General features: G+C 41.2%; 1 protein-coding gene across 5 annotated transcripts in view; it reads right to left on the reverse strand.

Annotated features, from left to right (window-relative positions):
• The window catches only part of nav1a (neuron navigator 1a), an 86,536-nt gene that overhangs the window by 13,375 nt on the left and 51,394 nt on the right, over positions 1-21,767 (reverse strand). For all 5 annotated transcript variants that reach the window (XM_088290202.1, XM_088290203.1, XM_088290204.1 and 2 more), the window contains 2 exons: positions 4,684-4,822; positions 2,419-2,722 (listed from right to left, as the gene is read on the reverse strand). In XM_088290202.1, coding sequence (XP_088146328.1) covers positions 2,419-2,722; positions 4,684-4,822 — 443 coding nt within the window. The remainder of the gene's footprint in view (positions 1-2,418; positions 2,723-4,683; positions 4,823-21,767) is intronic.

The following is a 21,767-nucleotide window of genomic DNA, read 5'->3' on the forward strand; positions in this document are numbered from 1 at the left end:
GATGAAACCAAAGCTCTGCCTGAGCACAGACCTGACTCACATCCAACTTCACGCTTATCATACATTTACTCCTTTTTTCCATTCTGATCAACTCAAAAAGTTTTCTCTAGCTTTCCAGTAACGTGTTTATATATATATGTGTGTGTGTGTGTGTGTGTGTGAGTGTGTCACAGCTGCGGTGATCTGGCTGTGGAAAACTGCTGCTCACATTAGCAAAGCGTGTCTGCGGCCACTATGTAGTCTATGGAACGCTGTCAAACAAAACTTCTCTTTGTCGTTGACAGGAAATCTGAAGGAACGCGACATGATTCAGCAACACGTGCGTCCCTATTGGCAAATGCGTGAGACTGACATGTAAATAATTGGGCGAAAAAATCAGTTTATGAGTCAATGAGTGAAAGGCAAGCATGCAAGCATTGGCCACGCCGGTGAAAGCTCACAATGCTCATGCTTTTAATTTATATCCAATGGGAGTTGTTATGGAGGTTTATATACAAGACATTAACACACTCAAAAGAACTGCTGTTGAATGAGACCCACCGGCGTGCAGCCGTGGGTCATCTGGAGTCACTTAACGGTATTTTCAAACCCACAAAACACATGCACGCACACATTTCCCAATTAATGGCGCTTATAGCAATGTAACGCATTTTTTTCACTTCTTTCATAAATGTAAAATAATGTACTGTAGGGTCACAAACTTAATCTATTGTCTGACAACTGCTGTAAGGAGAAAGTTTACTGACAGAATCAGGTTGAACAAAAATGTTTTTGATAAAAACAAAGTCTGGTTTATTGGCACCAGCCATGGGCACACAACTTAATAAAGCAGGCATGTGAGAAACACACAAAAAAAGAGTGACTATAACATTATTATTTGCAGCAGTCTCACCCGGTGTCTTTTTGTGGTTAACAAGCCGTTTGTCCCTCGGCCACAATCGGTTTATGATCACTTGCCGAGTGTGACCGATTCTGACACGCAGTATCTAGCTGAACACCAAGCAAGGTTGTTAATCTTGGAGGTGGTTATTTTATTTTACTGCCGCATGCCAGCTTGTTTATTGTCTGGATTCTACAAGAAGTAACTCATTGGATGATATAACAGGGACGCTAATGAGGACCATTTTGGTTTTTGGCAACATATCCGTTTTAAACATTGTGAAATAAACTTGAAACACTATATTTAGCAGGGTGGGCATTTAAGTGGTCCTCACTGACTAAGGAGAGAAAATAGCTGAAGAGGAAAGAATGACTGTTATTAAATCATCAAGAGCTGGCAGCCAAATAATGCCCTACAATCAATTCCACAAAATCGGCCAGAAACTCAATACATTTTTTTTCATTATTTTAAATGAAAAAGACACAGGCATGAAAGCCTGCGGAAAATGTGAAATTAACATTGTGACTTTAAAAAAAACAACAAAAAAAATACCGGTATTCACTCAAGTATCGGGGTTTTATTTGCTAAGCTTCAATAATTCCCAGTTAAAGTTCAGAATCAATTTTCACGATTTTTCAAAAAGCAAACGTGAAGGTACCACTTTCCTCCAGCAGATGGCAGCACGGAGCCAATTTGTTATCATGAGTCAGTCGCTTTGTAGCTGGAGCAAAACAAATAGTTGCGCGGCAGCCATACGGACTTTATTTGTACGATATGCAAAAGTCGTCCAAAAGTCTGGTTAGAACCACGGAAGGGTGGAGAGCCGGGAGCTATGAAAAGAAATGCTGTATTTCAATCAATACGTAAATCAATCAATATGTAAAATAAGATGACGGCTACATTAGCAATATAGCAGAGCGTTCAGACCGGCTGACGTCATCATGACGAAGACGTTCGATGTCAAACGTATATGAAATATTTAGAATCTCATCAATAATATTTGCTCTCTGGTAGAATGAATGTACTTTTTGACGTCTATATCCGTCAATGGTAGTGAATGACAATCAGCACAATTGTCCCACTTTGATGCAAATGAGTGTGTCCATCTTTACAGATGGGTGATGGGTGACGGCGGAGCATAATTGGAAAATCTTTCATGCATACACACACATATGTAATGTTTGATTTAGGAGTGGTCCAACAGCAAGCTCAGATATAAAAGGAAAGGAAAAAAAAACAAAAAACTGTTTTTCAGTGTGTGCGTGTGTGTAGTTGGCTGGCAGGAAGGGAGTGGGTGGCGATGGGCGTTTGATACATGGCACCACTCACTGAAGGCCCAGAGGGTGGGCTGCAGCTGTGGGTGAATGTGTGTGGACAAAGACAGCGAGTGTGTCTGTCACAATGTGTAGGAGTGAGACAGGCGGAACAGAGAATACTAAACGAGAGTGAATGTGTCAGTGTGCTGCTAATTTATCAGCTTAAAAAAAAAAAAAAGCATGCAAAGCTTAGCACCTCACGAAGTGCAATTGTAAGCTCACCTGCCACTTTGAGCCCACTCGGAGGTGTGTGCGTGATAGGGGAGGTGACTGCCACCGGTGGGTTTCGTCCCTTCCTCAAGGCATTGCCGTGACCCAGCGTCTGAGGTTTCTTCAGTTCGCCCTTTACTCCTTCATGAGCGTCCACCAGCGGTTTGGATTTTTTCCATTTCGCATCTGACTCGGACTTAAGGCTTCCTGTGTCGTAGGCGCTGCTGCCCAGACTCTTCCGGCCGGGTTTGGAATTGTCACTGTCCCACGACAGTCCGCTTTCCACCAGAGACCTTTTCTCAGCATCTGTGCGCATCTAGGAACACGTAGACTGGGTTAACACAAAGTTGCATTCCAAAGTGAGATAATATTATTTTGCAGGTATATTGCTAAAATGCAGTGATTCCCAAACAGGGAGCTGTGAAATGGGAACTGTGGGAAATTCTACAATTTCACTTAATATGTCTGAAAGTTGCCACTTACTAATTACAAAAATATCTTTTGATATGCCCAGACTTCACGCAAAGGTTATTATAGTCTTGAAATTTTAATAGTAGTTCATTTTTATTTCATTTTGAGTTTTTTATTCAGTTATTTTTAATTACGTTAGTTTTTATTTGTTTTCAGAGTGGCTGAATTAGTTTTTATTAGTTTTATATTTTTTTTCAAAAATAGTTTTGCTTTAGTTTAATTTTTTTTTTAAAGTAATTTGTTTTCAGAGTGGCTGTATTAGTTTTTATTTGATTTTATTTTATTTTTTCAAATATCTTTTTTTTTTTTGAAGTTCAACCTTGCTTTTATTGGACCGGAACATGTCACCACAAAACAACTGACGTTCGGGGTGTGTAGACTTCTTATACTAAATAACATTTTGAAATTCAAAATCAAATTGAGACTACACCCAAGTCAGGCATATCCAAAATCACAAACTGAAAACAAGCTCAGGCAGCAGGTGTCACTTACAACGGACGCGTCGCACTTCTGGTTTAACAAGTCGGGTAGCAATCAACGTTAAAATGATAAGAAACAGGAAGCAGGTTAAAGGTTTGCCTGCTCACCCTGACTGTTTATGTTAAGACAAGCCAGCTCATCTAAGGACAGATCTGAGCGCTCACACGTTCACACACTCCGTATCTGACGAAAGTGCTGTAGGTGTTGTTTGTGCATTATGCGTACATGTGTGTCTGTTTGTGACGCTTCAAAAAGTCGCACATGGACTCAGGCTGTGTTCCTTTTTTATTCAAAAAACAATAGACCCCACAGGGAGACTGAATGAACACGCACACACATCTGGAGCGACACGCAATAAGCAAATGCACCTTCTCTGTCAATAAAGCTCCATTAACCCGTTTCCCTCCACCCTTTGTCCCATTTTCAATTTCTTTCCTCTCATCCTGTCGAGCATGAGGAATGATAAGTGTGTGTCCCGTTAGAGATTAGGAATAACATATTACAGACGCACATTTCGGAGAACTATCTTCTTAGAACACAGGCGTTTATATTTCTATCTGACAATTTGGGGCACATGATGACGCGGTGCTTGGTTGCCATGGTAATGATGCCATAGGGGGCAGTGGTTTCCATGGCGCCAGTAACAAGGCATGGAGGGAGACGCCCTGTAGGTTCTTCTGGCTCACTGGCCCGGGTGCCGGACTACAGATGGCCACGTGCACGTGCGTGTGAGTCCGAGATTCGTCCTTCACATACCGGACGAGACAAAGAGCCGCACTCGCGGCATCTCTGCAGTACTGTTGCTATGGTTACGCCAATTCCTGTTCTCCTGTGCTTCATTGTAGCCCCCTCTAAAATCCCACGCCAGCTTTCACATTTACCACACTGTGGAGGTGTAACCTACATCACACAACGGCAGATGGATTAAGTCCCATCACATCCGTGCTGCAGCTTTTGAACACCGACTGAACAGCATCACAATGAAAATAAGTCTGTGATCGTTTGGCTACCAAATAAAAAATAAATATATAAAGGCATCTCCCCGGGGGTCAGAGGTGCTAACATCATTACATGCAATGGCGCTACAAATGACTTTTTCAAAACAGCCCAAAGATGGCGGCTACACATTAATCACCACAGATGAGTGTGTGCACAGAATACTTAATGAGGCTTTGTGTCTGAGCTCTGTGTCGAAATGTGTGTCCGGTACGTACTTGTGCCAAGTGCATAAAGCATTAATCAGCACTTCATCAGATTAACCTCTTAATCAATACTAACACAAAGATAGATTGTGTGTGTTTTAGTGCGTGAGCATGCGGCACTTACCACAATGGCTGAGTTTCTGCGGGAGCCAATGGGAGTGGAAGGAAGTGAGTTGAGGGTGGGGCTTGTGATGAACTCCTCAGAGCTCAGATTGTCAGAGCCGTCACTCAGGCCGCTGCTGATGGAGCTGCTCTCGTCCCAGCTAGAAGACAAAATGGTTGGTCCGGTGATGTTGACGTTCACGTGTAGGTTTGTTATTCTTAAAAAGGTCTTCCGGTTAAATTTGGTGACAGGTCATATCGACATCAATGAACAACTTTTGATATCACTATAAAGTTAACGTCATTCGCCATTTGCATCATCTAGGTGGTGTTTTGCTGTTAAGAATCTAAATTGGGAATGTGAATTGTTTTTAATGAATGAATTGCTTCATTACAGACTTGAGGTCCAGGCATAAACAAACAAAATACAAAAAAATGAATAAGATATGAAGAGAAGATAAGTCATAAAAAAAAAAAAACTATATATATGACAAAGTTCAAGAGGTAGCAGTACTAAAAATTGGATTGCACTGTTAAAAAATAAATAAATAAATTAAATTGAATTAAATTCTATTAAACTTAATAAATTAATTAAAATAAACATAAAATAATAATAAAATAATATAAAATAAAAAATAAATAAAATGAAACAAAATAAATAAAAAAGGTGCATGAACTCCAGATTTCAAGGCAACAAACCTTAAGAAAATTTTGAGTTGGGCCCCAATATGAAAATTGGCTGTCCCGCAATTTCACCAAAGAAATTAAGAGTTTGCATCTTAAAGATATGAGTAGAAACAAGTCAGCAAAATTGTTTTCGTACAAACAAATAATTTACTTTGTTGTGCTAACTAACATCGTTGCCGTAAATGTGAATCATTTATATTTTAAAATTGTTCCAACTTAACTGTTTTGCCTCCAAAATACAAGTCGTATTTTTTCCAGTGGGTCTTGTGGCACACTTAAACTTCCGTAACTGTTCAATCATTGATTTCTCAGGTGACAAAAGAAGTTCACTGTCAAAATGTTACATATTTAATCAGTACATGGGAACGAATCACCAAAGCTCCACAAGCTCGGCGGCAACATCAACTCACTAGGCTCAACGTCTTCCACTTTTTCTTTGATGAAAAATTAATCGACAATGTGGCTCACTGCTCTGCAGACGAGCCGCATTCAACTTTCACCGCGCTAACACCGCAGACACGTCCACACTTAAAGTCAACATAATCTCAGCCTCCGTGCATAAAAATAGCCCTAAAGAACATATACATGTGTGCTGAACATACACACGACCTGCGCCCACAATTACAGGCGCTGTGCGAGCGTAAATGTTGGCGTCGTTTCCCGGCCAACCGCTGTCACAATCCTGACATGACCGAATCAGACGAATCGCAACTTAAACAAATCCGTCGCCTGCTTCAAAATGGCGTTTGCAAAGAAAAAAAATGGGGAAAAAAAATGTGCAGTGCGCTATTCGTGGGGAACTGTATGTTTGATTACATGAAGTGGGTCACGTTCCCGAAGTCAGGGGTGAGGATGTGCCCTCGTTTGGGTCATTAGGTTAGACTGCTCTTATCGTAAAGAGTGGGGGTGGCCTAATAAGGTCACGGCTATACTGTAATATGAGAGAGGATGATGGGGAGTAGAGGGCCTTCCGGTTGAGTGCCTGTATGGGTCACACTGCAGCCTGGGGGGCTTGATGACAGCCATCGGGGGGGAAGAGGGGCAAAGACTATCCTGTCTGGCCTGCGAATATCTTTGACATAAAAAGAGCAGACCAAATTTGAAATCTCAAAGAGTTACCCATTTATGGTGCAGTGGCATGAATTCAAACAATTTTGGATGAATTTTTCAATCTAAATTCTTGAGTTTGAATTTGGATCGCTCTATTTGTTTGTTGACTGATGGTGTCGCCGTCTGTTTCCAGTTTAGGTTGCGCCAGACTTCTTGAGCAAAGGAACTCAAGTCGTTTCGCCTCGTGTTGTGTTGTTCACACAAAACTGTGGGATACGGCACGACTGTTTAAAAGCCCATCAATGTTGAACGGCCCTTAGAGTCTTTCCCAACACATGAATATGTCATTCTTTCCTCATTGGACACCCTCGCTGCTGGAGGATAAAGCTCCGGGAGGGACGTGCAGCTGTGGTTCATCAGCAACTGCAACGCCAGCACCAGATGTATGAAGCAATCCGAGTTTATTCAGAGCAAACAGACAAACACTGACTGAGCTGGTTTGTGCCACTCAACTGAACTCCGAGACAAAGTCAAGACAAAGTCAAACAACTCAGACACCACCAGGATAATATGGATGAGCAAACAGGGACTAAACCAATAACATATACATGTTAGCTGGTAAATTCCACACCCTTATTGTTAGCTAAAGGCGGGTAAGGTGGCTAAAAATCAAGAGTACTTCATAATATGACTCAAGGAAAAAGTCCAAATGACGACTTGAGTAAGAGTAAGTATTCAGTAAAAAAAACAAAATAATAACTCAGTACTGAGTAACTGGTGACCAAACGCTACTTCATTAGTTTTTTTTTTTTAATCAGAGCATGAATGTCTAATAAAAAATATTTAAGAGGAATGCAAAAATTTAGATACTGTCCAACAATAATACTTTAATTAAAACAATGATAAATCAAATCCTTATAAGATAACAACAGCAACGCCACAAGAAATGGTTGACAATTGGAAACAACACAAGCTTGAAGTGGATTTATTGTAGGCTGAAATGAGGCTATTTTTAGGCAGACGTAGATCATCCCTGCAGACGGCCAGACGCGGTGCTTAAACGGGGTGTCAACTACAACATTTTGATGAATATTGCGCTTGTGGAATATGAGTCAAGCAGCATAATACACCCGTTTTTCGCCATCTCAGGGGGCAGCCATTTTGACGCTTCAGAAAACCGGCGCACCGCGATTGGTGGTAACATGATGCCCGAGACACTGTGATGTCATTTTCAGTCGACAGAAAGTGACAAAATGGCCGCCCCCTGAGATGGCAAAAAACGACCTAAAGTTCCAATTGAAACTAATCTCCACTCTGCGAGTCCAAAACGGGAATCTCGACAAAATCTTTACACGATAAACATCTTAAGCTTCCCATGACTGGACTTTTTGTGACATACTGTAAAGGAATTTCTTTCCCTGCCAAGAGCTGATATCAGTCCATAACTGTCAACATGCTAGCTCCACCGACTAACATCAACTCTGCAAGACACGACAAAAGTACATCAGAAACACGAGCACGCTTGAAAAAGAAAGAATAGGAAAAGCGACGGGAGAGAGGAAATGTTTTAAAAGGCAGGCATAAAAAAGAAAATGGGAAGACTCTTGATGACACATGGGGAAACTTCTCATCTTCTCAGTGGAGCATGTGACCTTCGAAACTTCCACCAAAGTCCCACTTTTACCAGGAGCAGACCTTATTTTTACTTTGCCTATTAATATTACTGATCTTAGCGGTAGCACAGTGGTCAGCTTCCCATTTCTGACGTTCAGAGTACCTTGGCTAATTGTATTTGCAGCAGCAGCCAGTCATCATATACCACGATGTGACCTGCCTCGAAATAAAGTGAAAATAATAATCACTCCTCAACTCTTCTGAGCAATGGAATAAGAATTAAACAGAAAAATAAATGTTTTTATTTATTTATTTATATATTTATATATCGTCTGTGCGACACAGAGTATATGCTATACCGTATTTTCCGGACTAAGCCGCACCAAGCTATAAGCCGCAGTTTTCTATGTTGAAAAAAATGAGTTGTTGACTGCATGTACAGAATGATTTTTTACTGTGAATGCACATAAAGGTACATACACAGATTGTTAAAACAGTGCCTTTTAACACGGCAACAACTTTGCTAATTGAAACAGAACAGACCCAAGAGAAAAAAAAAAAATACAATTTATTTAGCGTATTTTCTGAACTATAGAGCGCCCCTACTGGCAAAAAAAAAAAATCCAAAGAAAAGCCACACCGTTGTATTAGCTGCATGGTTCAAAATCGACGAAAAAAGTAACTGTTTATAATCCGGAAAATACGGTAGTTTAGTTTTCTAGCTGTTACTTAAACGGTTAAGGGCAACGTAGCACAGATGTTAATTAGCATTATGCTATCAGGGCCTTGCTTCAGGCAGTTTGGCAGTTTTAAATACACAAAGTGCAATTCTGTATGCTTTAAATTTTGCTCGACAATCAACTACGAGTGTGAGTGGCGTGAAACAGCTTGAAGCCTCATTTTTTTATGAATTGTTCACTATTTGTCCAAATCAGAAAACTACCCGTAATAAATCGGGTCATTCGAATGTCACGGCACTTCAAGGAAAATCCCTTCACAATGCGATGCAAAAATGGGATTAACAACTCAGCCTGCATGAAACCATTTAAGAACAACATTAAAGTGTCAACCGAAGCCATTAAGAAGGTTGCTAATTAATCCCAAATGGTTTGAAACTGCCAAAGGGTTCACACTAATGTCTCGAGATCGCCACAACATTAGCTTGTTCTTTTGGATTGAAATCATTAGGTGAGCATTTACAGCAAATTATCTTTTGAGTGCGCACGTGGCAAGCCGCAAGCGAGGCCACGGCTGCAGAGAAACGACATCATGAACAACGATTAAATGTGGAGACGAACAGATAACAATAAACACCATTTCTCTGACCAAACTGGATTTAAATTTTATTAACATAGTGACAGTTGTTATTGGCTGATGACGACGCCGTTTCTTCGCGTCTGGGTCAGAACGCCAAAAAAAAATAATCGAATCTTTTGCCATTTATTTGTCATGCGCTTTCCCATGAAAGTTTGATTTCAGCAATTCTGGCAACCGCTACAACTGAGAATCATTTCAAATGGCTTTGCTGCTTTTCCAATTTTGCAGATTAATGGCCAACAGTTGTTCCTGTCTGCACGCAGCACAGAGACACTCACCATGACTGCGCAGCGCAGATTTGATGCCGCAAAGCTCAATAGTCTGCTTCGTCAAGCGAATTGCATATGGCAGTGTGCATTGTAGTTTTTGTAGCCAATTGTGAGAGAGCCGTACACACTCCTCTCCCTCATTGCTACGAAATTGCAGGATGTGTTGAAATGAAGTGCAGTGAGACAAAACAGCTGGGCTTGCAGTGATTTGTGGCGGAAGGTCTTGCTAAAAGTTAGAGTTGTCCCATCTGTAATCATCATGCGCCTGGTCGCAGCTGATAAGCAGTCTCAACGAAATAACAGAATGAATACAATCTTATTTGTTTTTATGCACTATGTTCTGCTTACTTCCGGGAAAGGACGGACTTCTTTATTCCATACTATAATACTAATTAAAAAAAAAAAAAAAGTAGAATTCCTTTTAAAACACTTTGCATCAATTGCGCAGCATTAACGGGTAAAAAAACAGGGGTGGGCAAACTACGGCCCGGGGGGCACATGCGGCCCGTTAAACGTTTTCATCCGGCCCGCCGAACTTGAAAAAAATGAAATGAATCAACCTTGTTAATGTTTATTTTCTAAATACTGTGGTTTTTCAAAGTTGTAATGCTGTTGTTCACTTTCATTTAAAATCAAATGTATTTTTTTTTCTCCGATGAGGTGAGGTGACCAAAACACTCCATCCATCTGCTCCTGGTCCGCCCCACTCTGTCAAATTTTAGAACCCATTGTGGCCCGCCAATCAAAACGTTTGCCCATTTTTTATTTTTTTACTTTTATTTGTTATTATTAATATTTTTATTTATTATTATTTATGTTTTTATTTTTATTTATTATTATTTGTATTTATATTCTTCTTTATTATTATTTATATTTTTATGTTATATATATATATATACATATATATATATATATATATATTAAACGACTTGAAGAATTCTTAACACCTGGGTTAAAAGGAAGATAGCCTGCCTATATATAGTTAAATCTGTCCCCTCCAAACCGTCTGTCTGTCTCAAATGCATGGAAAGACTAGTGTGCACTTCGACAATGAGCAGGAAAGTTCCACTCCTAATAAACTCCACAGTGTCACATGGCCTCGACCAAAATGGCAAAATCAGAAGGCTTCCTGGTTGCACTGATGCCTTTTCAATCAAATGGAAAAAAGGCACTGCCAGATTGGCACCGAGCAACCGAATGAGGGATGGAAAGGGTGGCGGCTGAAGTCATTGGATTTTCAGAAAAGATGCTGCTGCATGATGCAATCGCTTTCTTTGCAGCGACAGATATGCTCATAAAACACACAAATAGAGTTTTGCCATTTACCGATTTATGCCGTAGAGTGTGTATATTCAGATGGGGTGCACAGATGGTGAACAACGTGAGATCTTGGACCACTTCAGCTGCTATCGCCAGGGAAACAGACACACAGAGTTGTGCAGGACTTGTGTATGGGTGTAACACACTATACTGTCAAGCATTTTTTTTTTTTTTTTTTTTAATTTTATTCATAATTTAAATTATATTTGGTACAAAATGAGACATTAGCCTTTTTTGGGGGTAGGAATTATTTGCCATCTGCCAAACTACTGTTTTTCAATTCAGCTGAGTTAACAGCCACATTACAGCGAATTTTTTCATGCAATTCAAAGCAAAAAAAAAAAATGGATGTAAGATTGGTTGTATCGTGAAAATCCTGGAAGTAGAGTCACTGCTTCTTAAGGCATCGCTTCACTACCTACGTTCCTCTGCATTACGTTAACCATCAGCACAGCTCCATATAGGGCCGTAAAGAACCTACCTTGCAGGCGTAGCGCATACTAAATATTGTGTCTTGAAAACCTCAAACTCTTGACAAACTGGGTCAGCACGGCGTGGTTATCGTCAGAACTTTGCACGATTTGCCACAATTGAACCGCTCACGAGCCAGCTGCTTCTCTCTACAAACGGTCAATCGGCGTGCATTCCTGATAAAGTACTATCAACCGATGCCACATTGCTGGCTGGCTGTATGGGGCACTTGTGTGTGCAAAGCCTCAAATCGCTCATTAAAATGGCTTTTAATTTGTTATGCTACTCCGCATTCTCAGACGGGTTGTATTGTTCAACGCTTGCAGTCAATCACGAGACAATTAAAACTGCAGCCGTTGGGTATTCACTAAACTGAGAAATGAATTTCCCTGTCAGCATTACAATTGTTGCAGTTTGCTTAAAGGGGACGTTAACTCCAAAATAGTATTTGCAATAAAATGTTCTATGCGCCTTCACTCGTCCAAGCACTATGTTTGTGCAATACAAATTAAGCAGCAAAATCCACTCATTTCATCACAGTTGCTCAGTGCTCAGGTAAGGCTCAATCACGGCTCACCTGTTTTCAGAAGCCGAGCCATGATTGGTCGTTAGCTGAGCCCTGAGCCACTGTGATGTCATTTTCAGTCGACAGAAAGTGACAAAATGGTCGTCCCCGCAGATGGCTAAAATACAGCTGGATTTTATTGCTTAACTCAACACTAATTCACGACTAGCCCAGGTGAAATTAACGTACATTTTGGCGTCTTTATCCGTCAATGGGAGCGAATGAGTTCATCAGAATGCCACGTTTTAAACATATTCTTGGAAAGAAAACTTCCCCTTTAAGCACCGAAGTATTTTACGAGACAATGTGACAAAAATAGCCAAACACACGCCCACACACACACATGCGCGGACGAGCACACTGCCACAGTATTTAGACACTGGAGGAGATTAGAGAGCAGGCCGGAGTTAATGAGTTTAATTACTACTAATTCCATCTGCCAACAGAATAGGAGTTGTTCAACGGACTTAGCACAAGGTGGTCTATTTGCACGTGTGTATGAGGGGAAAACCGACAGAGAATGAAGCCGTCACTCTCATAAGTGCCCATCAAAGAGGATAAATCCTCTTGTGCCTTTGATGGGCGCGACCCTGACAGCAATGGCCCGCAGGGATTTCGGCCTCAAGTGCACACAAACATGCACACGTGATGCACTCAATGGCCATCGTCCCCTCCGCGGAGTCAATGAGTTGGCAGACGTTTGTGATACAATCCCCTGACAAGAATTTCGACACTTAGTTTTTAATGTGTGAGTGTGGGAAAACACTTTGCTGAAATATATAATCAAAACGTAATGCACTATAGTCAGTCCAAAGTCCACATATTTTGATAACGCTATTTTGAGTGATGGTCGTGAAATATCACAACTCTTCTGGCTTTTATTCCGCAACGTAAATCTCTGTGCGTCTCTCCTCAAGACGTTCCCCAATGAAGTTTGTCCAGCGCCTTGCAGCCAAAAGACTTAACTCTCAACTACTCATGAAATAACACAGGACCAAAAACAGTGGCGGGCCCGAGCATCATATAAGGAACGTTTTGGAATCCTCTTGGAACTACAAACGAGTGAGACGATTGATCAAGCTGACACCCACCGGGTCAACGTGATCTACTGTAAGCCCCCAATATGGAAGGCAGGAGTTGATTGCACCGAGATTCCGTCGTCGTATTGACTTCATGCTCACGCCAGGTTGGAGTTTTAAGGCTAGAGGAGGGGTGTCAAACTCAAATACACAGTGGGCCGAAAAGTAAAACTTGAAGAAAGCCGCGGGCCAGCATTGAACAAACGAAACTTTTAAAACAATAATAAATCAATCAACCATTCAAGCCCATGTCTTAGAGTAGCAAGAAAAAGTGTTGCTATTATCATATAGAATTTAAAATCATATAGTAGTCATTTAGTATAGCCTCGCGGGCCAAATATAATTACACTGCGGGCCTAATTTGGCCCGCGGGCCAGAGTTTGGCACCTATGGGCTAGCACAGGGGTGGGCAAACTTTTTGATTGGCGGGCCACAATGGGTTCTAAAATTTGACAGAGGGGCCGGACCAGGAGCAGATGGATGGAGTGTTTTGGTAACCTCACCTCAGAAAAAAAAAATAATAATAAATAAAAAAATATATTTAATTTTAAATGAAAATGAACAAAAGCATTACAACAAAATATCTGTCTGACGCACCACAGTATTTAGAAAATAAAACAACAAGGTTTATTCATTTAATTTTTTCCAAATTCGGCGGGCCAGATTAAAACGTTGAACGGGCCACATATGGCCCCCGGGCCGTAGTTTGCCCACACCTGGGCTAGAGGCTCTCCAGTTTCACATGGATGATCATCAACTTGGAACTTTAATACTGCGATTTCTTTTAACCTCCTCTGCATAAATTAAAGCATTAACTGCTGAAGAAGAAATGTGGGGATTATCTTTTCCACAAAGTACCCGGAAAGTGAAAGTAGAAAGTGGACAAAATGGGTCAAAGAGTGTACGATTTCACAAAAGAAATTATCTGGGTGCCGATAATCTTTGATGTGGCCTCGTAACACTTGACATCCAAATTATGGATTTCTACATTTTTCTTCCGAAAATCTATCTCGCAAGCGGAAGCAGAAGAGGGACAGCACTCCCGAGACAAGGAGGAATGTCCTTTCAAACCACTTCCTTAAGTAGTTCCGTCTGGGGTTCAGCGTGAAGCACCCACTAACTTCAAGCTTTATTTGAAAGATTTGGGGAGGAGCTCAACAAAGGGGAACCCCAGCGTTCGGAGGCCCAGGGTTGGATCGTTGGCTAGAATTACCTTTGGCCTCCCTCCAGGAACGTCAGCTGACTTAACGGCTGTGTGAATTAACGGCACGGAGGGATGTTTTGCTTTGAAAGCAGGCGAGCGTCGGGCTCAGCGAGAGGCAAGGAAAAGGAGGACGTGAAGGAGAGGGAGGTGCCGCTTTTGGATATTGGATGTTACATGCAAGTTGCTCCTAACTTGAAATAGCTTCGTGGAGCGTTGAGGTAGAAACACAAACAGTTTGATCAACAGAATACGGTTAAGCAAGCAATGATGAAGATTCTCAGCCACAGACTGTTTAGTCAGAACTGCTGAAGTTTATCGGGGAACGTCACACTGAAAGTTTGGTATGAGCAGTATCCATGCTTCTATTATGATGACAACAGCTAATGTGCTAAACTCGAGGATTAGGACAACTCAGAAGTTCATGCTTGGTATATTCAGGCTTGTGTTATGTCAGCTTTGCGTGGCGGTTGGAATGAAAAGGGAAGAATAAAGAGGAACAGCACAATGCAGAAAAATTTCAATCGTGTGCTTTTTTTTTTTTTAATCGACTAAAGCTGCACAAAGAGACTACAGATCAGACTAGAACACCACTACGCACCTGACAAAGGTTGTCCAAACACCTGAGCATAAATAGATGAGCATGAAAGGTCCATTGATGGGAGTAGACAAAGTCACTCACTTGGACTGGTTGTGATAATATGTACATTTTAAAGCATAAAGTCAGCCTCTTTAACTCATTCACTACCATCCGTGTAAAAAAAAAAAAAAAAGCATCTTTGACGTGTTTAGCCGTCAATGGTAGTAAATGAAATAACGAGAGGAGTCATATCTTGACCAAAAATATTTTTTGCCCTGAACATCTGCTTAGGATGCTGGCCTCCACTGCTAAAGTCCGCTACATTCTAATTTAATTTGTGTCTACATTTTAAGTGAAATTAATAAGAAACTGATCAGAATTTGGTTCAATTCTTTGTGTTTTGTGAAAAAATGTATATATATATATATAAAAAAAAAAGAAGACATTTTTAGGGGGGGTGAAAAATTATGCAATCTTACCTTGAGATGAGAGTCATAACTCAAAACACCCCAAATCACCCTCACCCATTACGCCAACATTGTACTTTACACAAACAGAGTAGTGACAAAAGACAATGTAAATAAAACAATTTTCGCCACTTATTTTTTACTTCAATTCAGTGGACGTTGTGCTGCTCTTACTTGTGTGCACGCTTTGGCCACCTGGGGGCAGTGTAATAGAGACAAACTCCTACTAACCGTGGATCCAATTTCTATCAACTATGACTATTGATGTTGAATCACTAGCAAATTTCCGTATGAGTTAGCATTTCGCTAAATGGACTTTAAGGCAAAGTTAAGTGATTTGAGTTCACTGCCACCATACGGCAACCGACCGACTCGACCGTATCTCAAGGCATCACTGCACACAGACTGCTCTGCTAGCGCATGTGTGTACATACGAACGCATATGGAGAGGTGAGCGACATGCCTGGAGGGCACTCCCACCAGGAGCATGCACCCGTCACCCGCTGTCACCCAAAACACGCACATAATGCTCATGCCACTTCAAGATGTTACAGCATTCCTCGCCGTGGGGCTGCTCAAAACACACACTTCACATTCCAGCGTGTGTATTCTGGGGTCCCACTCCCTAATCCTCTAACATATGCAAGCACATACATATACGGGGAAATACCACACGCTTCAGTGGAAGGAAACGGGACAAAAGTGGCAGCTTGAGATGATTTTCAAGGTGTTGTTGAGTTTCCACTTGCACCTCACCTTCATGTGCGGTGAACCTTGCGTGGCGCAGTGTTGCCTGACGTTTGATGCTAGTCCCCTCACTGTAGGAGGCCCCTCCTTGTGAAAATATGAGCTCAGTTTGTGGACATGGGCTCCCGTGTACAATAAAAGTATGTGCGTGTACGAGCACAGGTGACAAGCGTCTGTTGTTTCACTCTCACGAATGACCTTTGTGGTTGGTCATGCAACTTTGTTCAGTTACTTGCGAAGAGTTTCAGGAACTGTTTCGATTATATTTACCATATGGAATTTCTTTCACGATCCGTGACATTCTGGAATGGATCCAATTTCTCTTTCATGGGAATCACAGCAATCTTTATGTCCAATGCAAGAAAATGCAGGAGGTGGGTATGTTAAAGAGGGTGCAAATTGTGATTATTAAGGGTTTAAGTCTCCTGTATGTTTTTGTGGATTTAATGACTTCATGAAGCTTGAATTCATTCACTGTCAGACATTCTCAGAAACCATGAAAAAATGTATCTATTTATTTTTTGGGTAAAAATATAAAAGCGTACTTGAGATTCTATGTCTGGATTGTTAAAAGACTAAAATATTTGGAATTTGTCATCATCATAATTTGAGTTGGGCAATCACAAGTTTGAGTGCGCAAAGATCATCTGTGGTGTTCCACAGGGGTCATTCTCGGAACCCAAACTCTTTATTTTACACACAAGTGATAAATGTAAAGTTTCTGAGTCATTGAAATTTGTTAAGTTTCGCAGACAACACCAACATATTATTGGGAGGACTTGCAGCAGCTTTTAGAGGTTATCATAATTGAAACAATAAATTAAAACTGTCGGGAATACCAACAAAAGGAATTTACAAAAGATTTGCACGTTGCAAAGAAACAGCATGTGTGTTTTCACAACAACACAATCTACCCATCAGCACAACAGATAACATCTGTGACAGGACTGTTTGTGATCCTTCATCCCGCATGTTTAACACTGTCGGCAGAGTTGCGTTCGTGAAGTGTGTGACTGCAACAACGGTAGCAATAGCAACCGACAGATCTCGGCTTTAATTACAATGCCGTGACTATAATTAAACAGCTGCTAAAAGTGAGTTGTGGCATTCCGCAGTCGATCCGACCGTCTGTTTAACCTGTGACTCACGTGCACAAATACATGACATCAGCGGTGACACACACCTGGACCACATCACAACCTCTCAATCTATATTTTAAATGGAATGCCATTACAAAGATTTATGGGACTTGCGTGTCAATGAGTGATGTCACCAGCTTTTCCAATCTGCGGTTATCATGGGGCGGAGTCACGCTGAGCGGACACAAGTTGGTGTTGGATCACGTTTCACTATAGCTAATCATCTCTTTTTGTATCGAGCAACATATACAAAACGGACAAGTGCAGAATAATCACTCTGAGAAGCGTTTTGAATATTTAGGTTTCCTTACTCAATATGATGCAATGCAGATGCACACTGCTAACAACTATCTATTTATTTTCTATAGCGCTTATCCTCATATGGTTGTGAGTGAGATGGAGACTATGCCGGCTGACTATGGGCGCAAGGCGGGGTACACCCTGGAATGGCTGCCAGCAAATCATAGTAAAAAGTTGAGATCAGGATTTTTGTTGAATGGATTTGTTCGATTCATTTTGGCAGAAAATGTCTGCCAAAATGTAAACCTTTAACAATTACCACAAGCTTTATTTTCTTAGCAGAAAAAGAACACGAGTTACAAACCTTCAGGAAATATTTGATGGGCAAAATTTTCCATAATTTGTAATTTCATATCCTATTGGTTGATTTAAATCTAAATTTGCGTATCGGATCGGGACTTGGCAGATGGATGAAGAATAAAAAAAATTGTTGCAACTGTCTTCATTTTTATATCCAAACACGATCCCCTTTTTTAGCATTATCTGTGCAGCTGTTTGATTTGAAAAGTTCCATGTAGCCTACCACAGAATTGTTGTCAATTTTTGATCTTTCAAAACCAAAATAAAAAAAAAAATTAAAAAAAAAATCTGTACTTTCTCGCGCAGAAAATTTCATGATCAGCCCCGATTTCCGTTGATGTGCGGTTGGGAAAAACTCAACCAATGCGTGCGTGCATGACAAAATATACATTTACATATTTTCAAGAGGCAGGTGTGCAACGCCAACACTGGGCCACCAGCACAACTACACCCACAATAATAAAAACATTGCTCAATTTAAAACATGTTTATACATCTTTAGCATGATAAATCCTCAGTCACTAAGAACCTCCTTGGGCAGCCCATCACTGTACCAAATTAAGTCTGCACGGCGTGGGCACTGGCCATGGAGATGTTGCGGAGGAGGCTGCGCAACACGCCGCCGGTAGTAGGCGTCGTTCAGAATATATAGGTCAGTCGTTCAAGTTGAATACGGTTGGGTTGTGCAGGGGATTGATCGCAACACGCCCACTCACGCCTGCTGCTGACTCAAGCAAGCGCTCGTCATGGGCGCACTCGTTTTCAAACAATGCAATGACCAGTCAGCATGCAGCGCGCACACTTGCAATAATCGCATTGAAATCGATTTGCTTTGTCGCGCTCATGACAATCAGCCACAAAGAGCGAGGCATACGCCCACCTTTTTAGATGATAGTCTTAATGATGTAATAATAAAGATGCTGAAATCGTTCATAAAACCGCTTTCGTATTTAATACCGGAAAATAGAAAGCACCCAGCTGTTGGGAGTTTTTACGCATTTACGCACGGGCGGACTCTTTCGTCAGTGGCAGGTTCATCGACTTGCACTGTTAAGAAAAAAATTAAATATGCCTTCCAATGCAGCCTCAAAAACAAAAATAATTAAAACAGCAAGCGTTGGTTAAATTGCGTTACCTTGACAGAAAGTGCATTGTCCTCCCCCGGCGCTGCGGAGGCGGGAGCTGCAGCATTTTGCCGTTCAAAACGCGGCCGCTCATCTTACAACCGTCCACGTTTAAAGGCTGCTTTGTTCCTCAGTCTAGGGCATGTCCAAAAAGTGTCAAATAGGAAGGAGAGAAGCCGCGCGGTGCTTTCAGGTGGTCGCGTCCAACCCGTGCGAGCCGGCAGCGTTCACTGACTGACCCACCACTCATGCCGCGATCACACTCTCCCTCTCCCTCTCTCACCGCGAGGGAGGGACGCGTTGGGCGAGAAAAAGGGAGGATAGGAAGGGAACACCCTAAACTCCTCCTTCTCCTTCCCCACCTCCGAGTTGATCACGAGCAGTTGTGCCAGCAGCCAAAACGCGCACCGAAGCTTTTGAAGAGCGCACTGGAGAAAACTCACGCAGGTATCACATCTTCAGAAGCGATGCGTCACAACATTTTTTATACCCGCCAGACTGTAATCAACACGCACGACTGCACACGCACTTCATTGACACCACCGACGCGAGACAGGGTAATTGATTAGGAAATAAACATCCGTTTCGAGCTGGGCTATCAACGTTGTCATCGACACTCATCATCTTCCCGTCAGGGGGTTGGAACGGTAAATCCGGTGAACGGTTTAGTTTTAGAGTAAGGGAACAAAATGCAAAACACATTTTTAACGTAAAGGGGAAGAGAGTTCTTGTTATTTCGAAGACACATCAACATTTGAACATTTTAGTGCCAATAATGTGTCGTTTTATTCAGGAAATGAAAGATGCAGAAGTGCTAATACGGGTTATAAAAAACTATGATACTGTGTTGTCATTTGCTTCATTTTCAAGAACTCCAATGAGTATGCTGAGGAAACTTGACTTGCATGTTTAATTTGTTCATTGACCGAGCTTGCAATTTACTTAAATGTCAAATCAACATTCCCCATTGAAATGAACAAGAGTTCCTTTAATCTGTTCCAGATGAAAAAAACACAATTTTTGTGACTTGTTTTTAATAAGAAAAAATGGGGAAAAAAAATCACTGTAACGTATAAAACCAAATATAGGATATTATAAAGAAATAAAGTGGTTTAATAAAGTGCAATTATATACATTGGGATGAGCTGGACGTTACAACAACTGTAGTGTGTGCCTGAGCAACAGAGTGTTTTTAAAAGGGGCGTGGCCACGTGAGTGACGGGACACTGTGTTTTTTTTGTTGTTTTTTTTCCCCAATTGCCTGGCATGCATATTCAAGCACTTTGTCATTTTTCTGAGCCCGTGTTGACTTTTTTCTTTTAGTTGTATGTGCATGTAAGATTCTTCTTAGTTGTTGTGTAAATACACTTTTAGAGTCTTTCAAAAAAGGAAACAATTACAGTGTAACCATGTCACATCCCTTTCAATAACTTCACTTCATCTTCACAATGAGGCATGGTAAATCATTTCCTTTTCCTATCGGCCAAATGTTGATGATTAATTAAGGAACATTCTAAAAACAAAAGCAAATACCCTTCTAGCCAATGTTTTTCTCTCTTTTTTTTAAATTTCTTTGTTTTAATCGTCTAGTTCGTTAGTAAGACCCTCCGATGACCCTTACAGGGTCCATAAATTCTGAGAAGGAGCTGCAGAGCTCTTTATGTCCAGTCATTAACACACAAACTGCAGACTTGTTGGCTTCTCTCAAATTAGGCAGCGTTATTGGGGTTGTGTTGAATCCCACGCGCTATCTGAAGCTTTTTGGTACGGCTGTCAAAAGCGGTCCAGGGTAGCAACAGATCCGTGTCGTGTCGTGTTGATTGAATTCAATATTTTTGCAACAGCCCCCTACTGTTTTTGAGAGGCTAATAAGCAAAGTGACGGCGACGTAAATAATCCCTAATCAGAATGTAATGAAGTACACACAGGGTTAATGACTGGCAGGGGTGTTTCTATTGTAAAAACGTGCGTATTGGCCATCGGAGACTTGCGGTGGGTATCATGTATCCAGTCGCCCGCTCCTTCCCTGACACCACCCCCCGTGCTTGGCTCCCCACACGACATCCATTGGCGTTTAAACACTTCAAGCACTTAGTGGACCCCAGTGAATAGATGGGGTCTGTTCAATGGAGGGAGGATGGGAGGGGAGTGGGGGGGGAGTGATGGAGATCACTGACACTATCTATTCACAAATCCAAACAAAATGGAATGAAAGACAACTGAGAGAAATAAAACGTTTGGAGGGAAGCCAGAGAGAGGAGCATTAAGAGACTGTTTAAATGCGGGGAGAACAAAGATTTCTTTAGGCTGCAGCCCAACCGTGCCATGCGGCACCAGGTGGGCAGATGTGGTAGTAAGATGCTACATTACCGCTGTTATATTAACTTGTATGTATAAAATAAAATAAATAAATGTCTAAATTGTCGCTTGGTGATTGTGAGCATGGATGGTTGTTTGCCTATGTGTGCCCCGTGATTGGCTAGCAACCAGTCCATGATGTACTCCGCCGTCAGCTGGGATAGACTTAAGCATGCCCGCGACCTTTGTGAGGAAAAGCGGGATCGATCAGGAAATTCATTTTTGTTTGTGTGTTAAAATCTCAATTGCAATTGATTGCCTGTTACATTGGTGACAATTTGCAGTAAATAGTTATTAACTCTCAAGTATTAATTTGGAGGACAACTTTTTACTTTTACCCGAGGCATTTTCGTCTCAATTAACTGGCGATAGACTGATTATCGGCGGGCCGATTATCGGGCAGATATTTGGCATTTTGCCGATTATCGGCATTGTTTTTTTTTTTACTTTCAAGGCTGTTTTATTTCTGTTAATTAATTAATAATTAATTAATAAATAAATTATTAATTAATTATTAA

This window comes from Idiotropiscis lumnitzeri, chromosome 3 (assembly GCF_059441095.1).
Source record: "Idiotropiscis lumnitzeri isolate Australia: NSW breed Sydney's pygmy pipehorse chromosome 3, RoL_Ilum_1.0, whole genome shotgun sequence".
Taxonomy (NCBI): Eukaryota; Metazoa; Chordata; class Actinopteri; order Syngnathiformes; family Syngnathidae; genus Idiotropiscis; species Idiotropiscis lumnitzeri.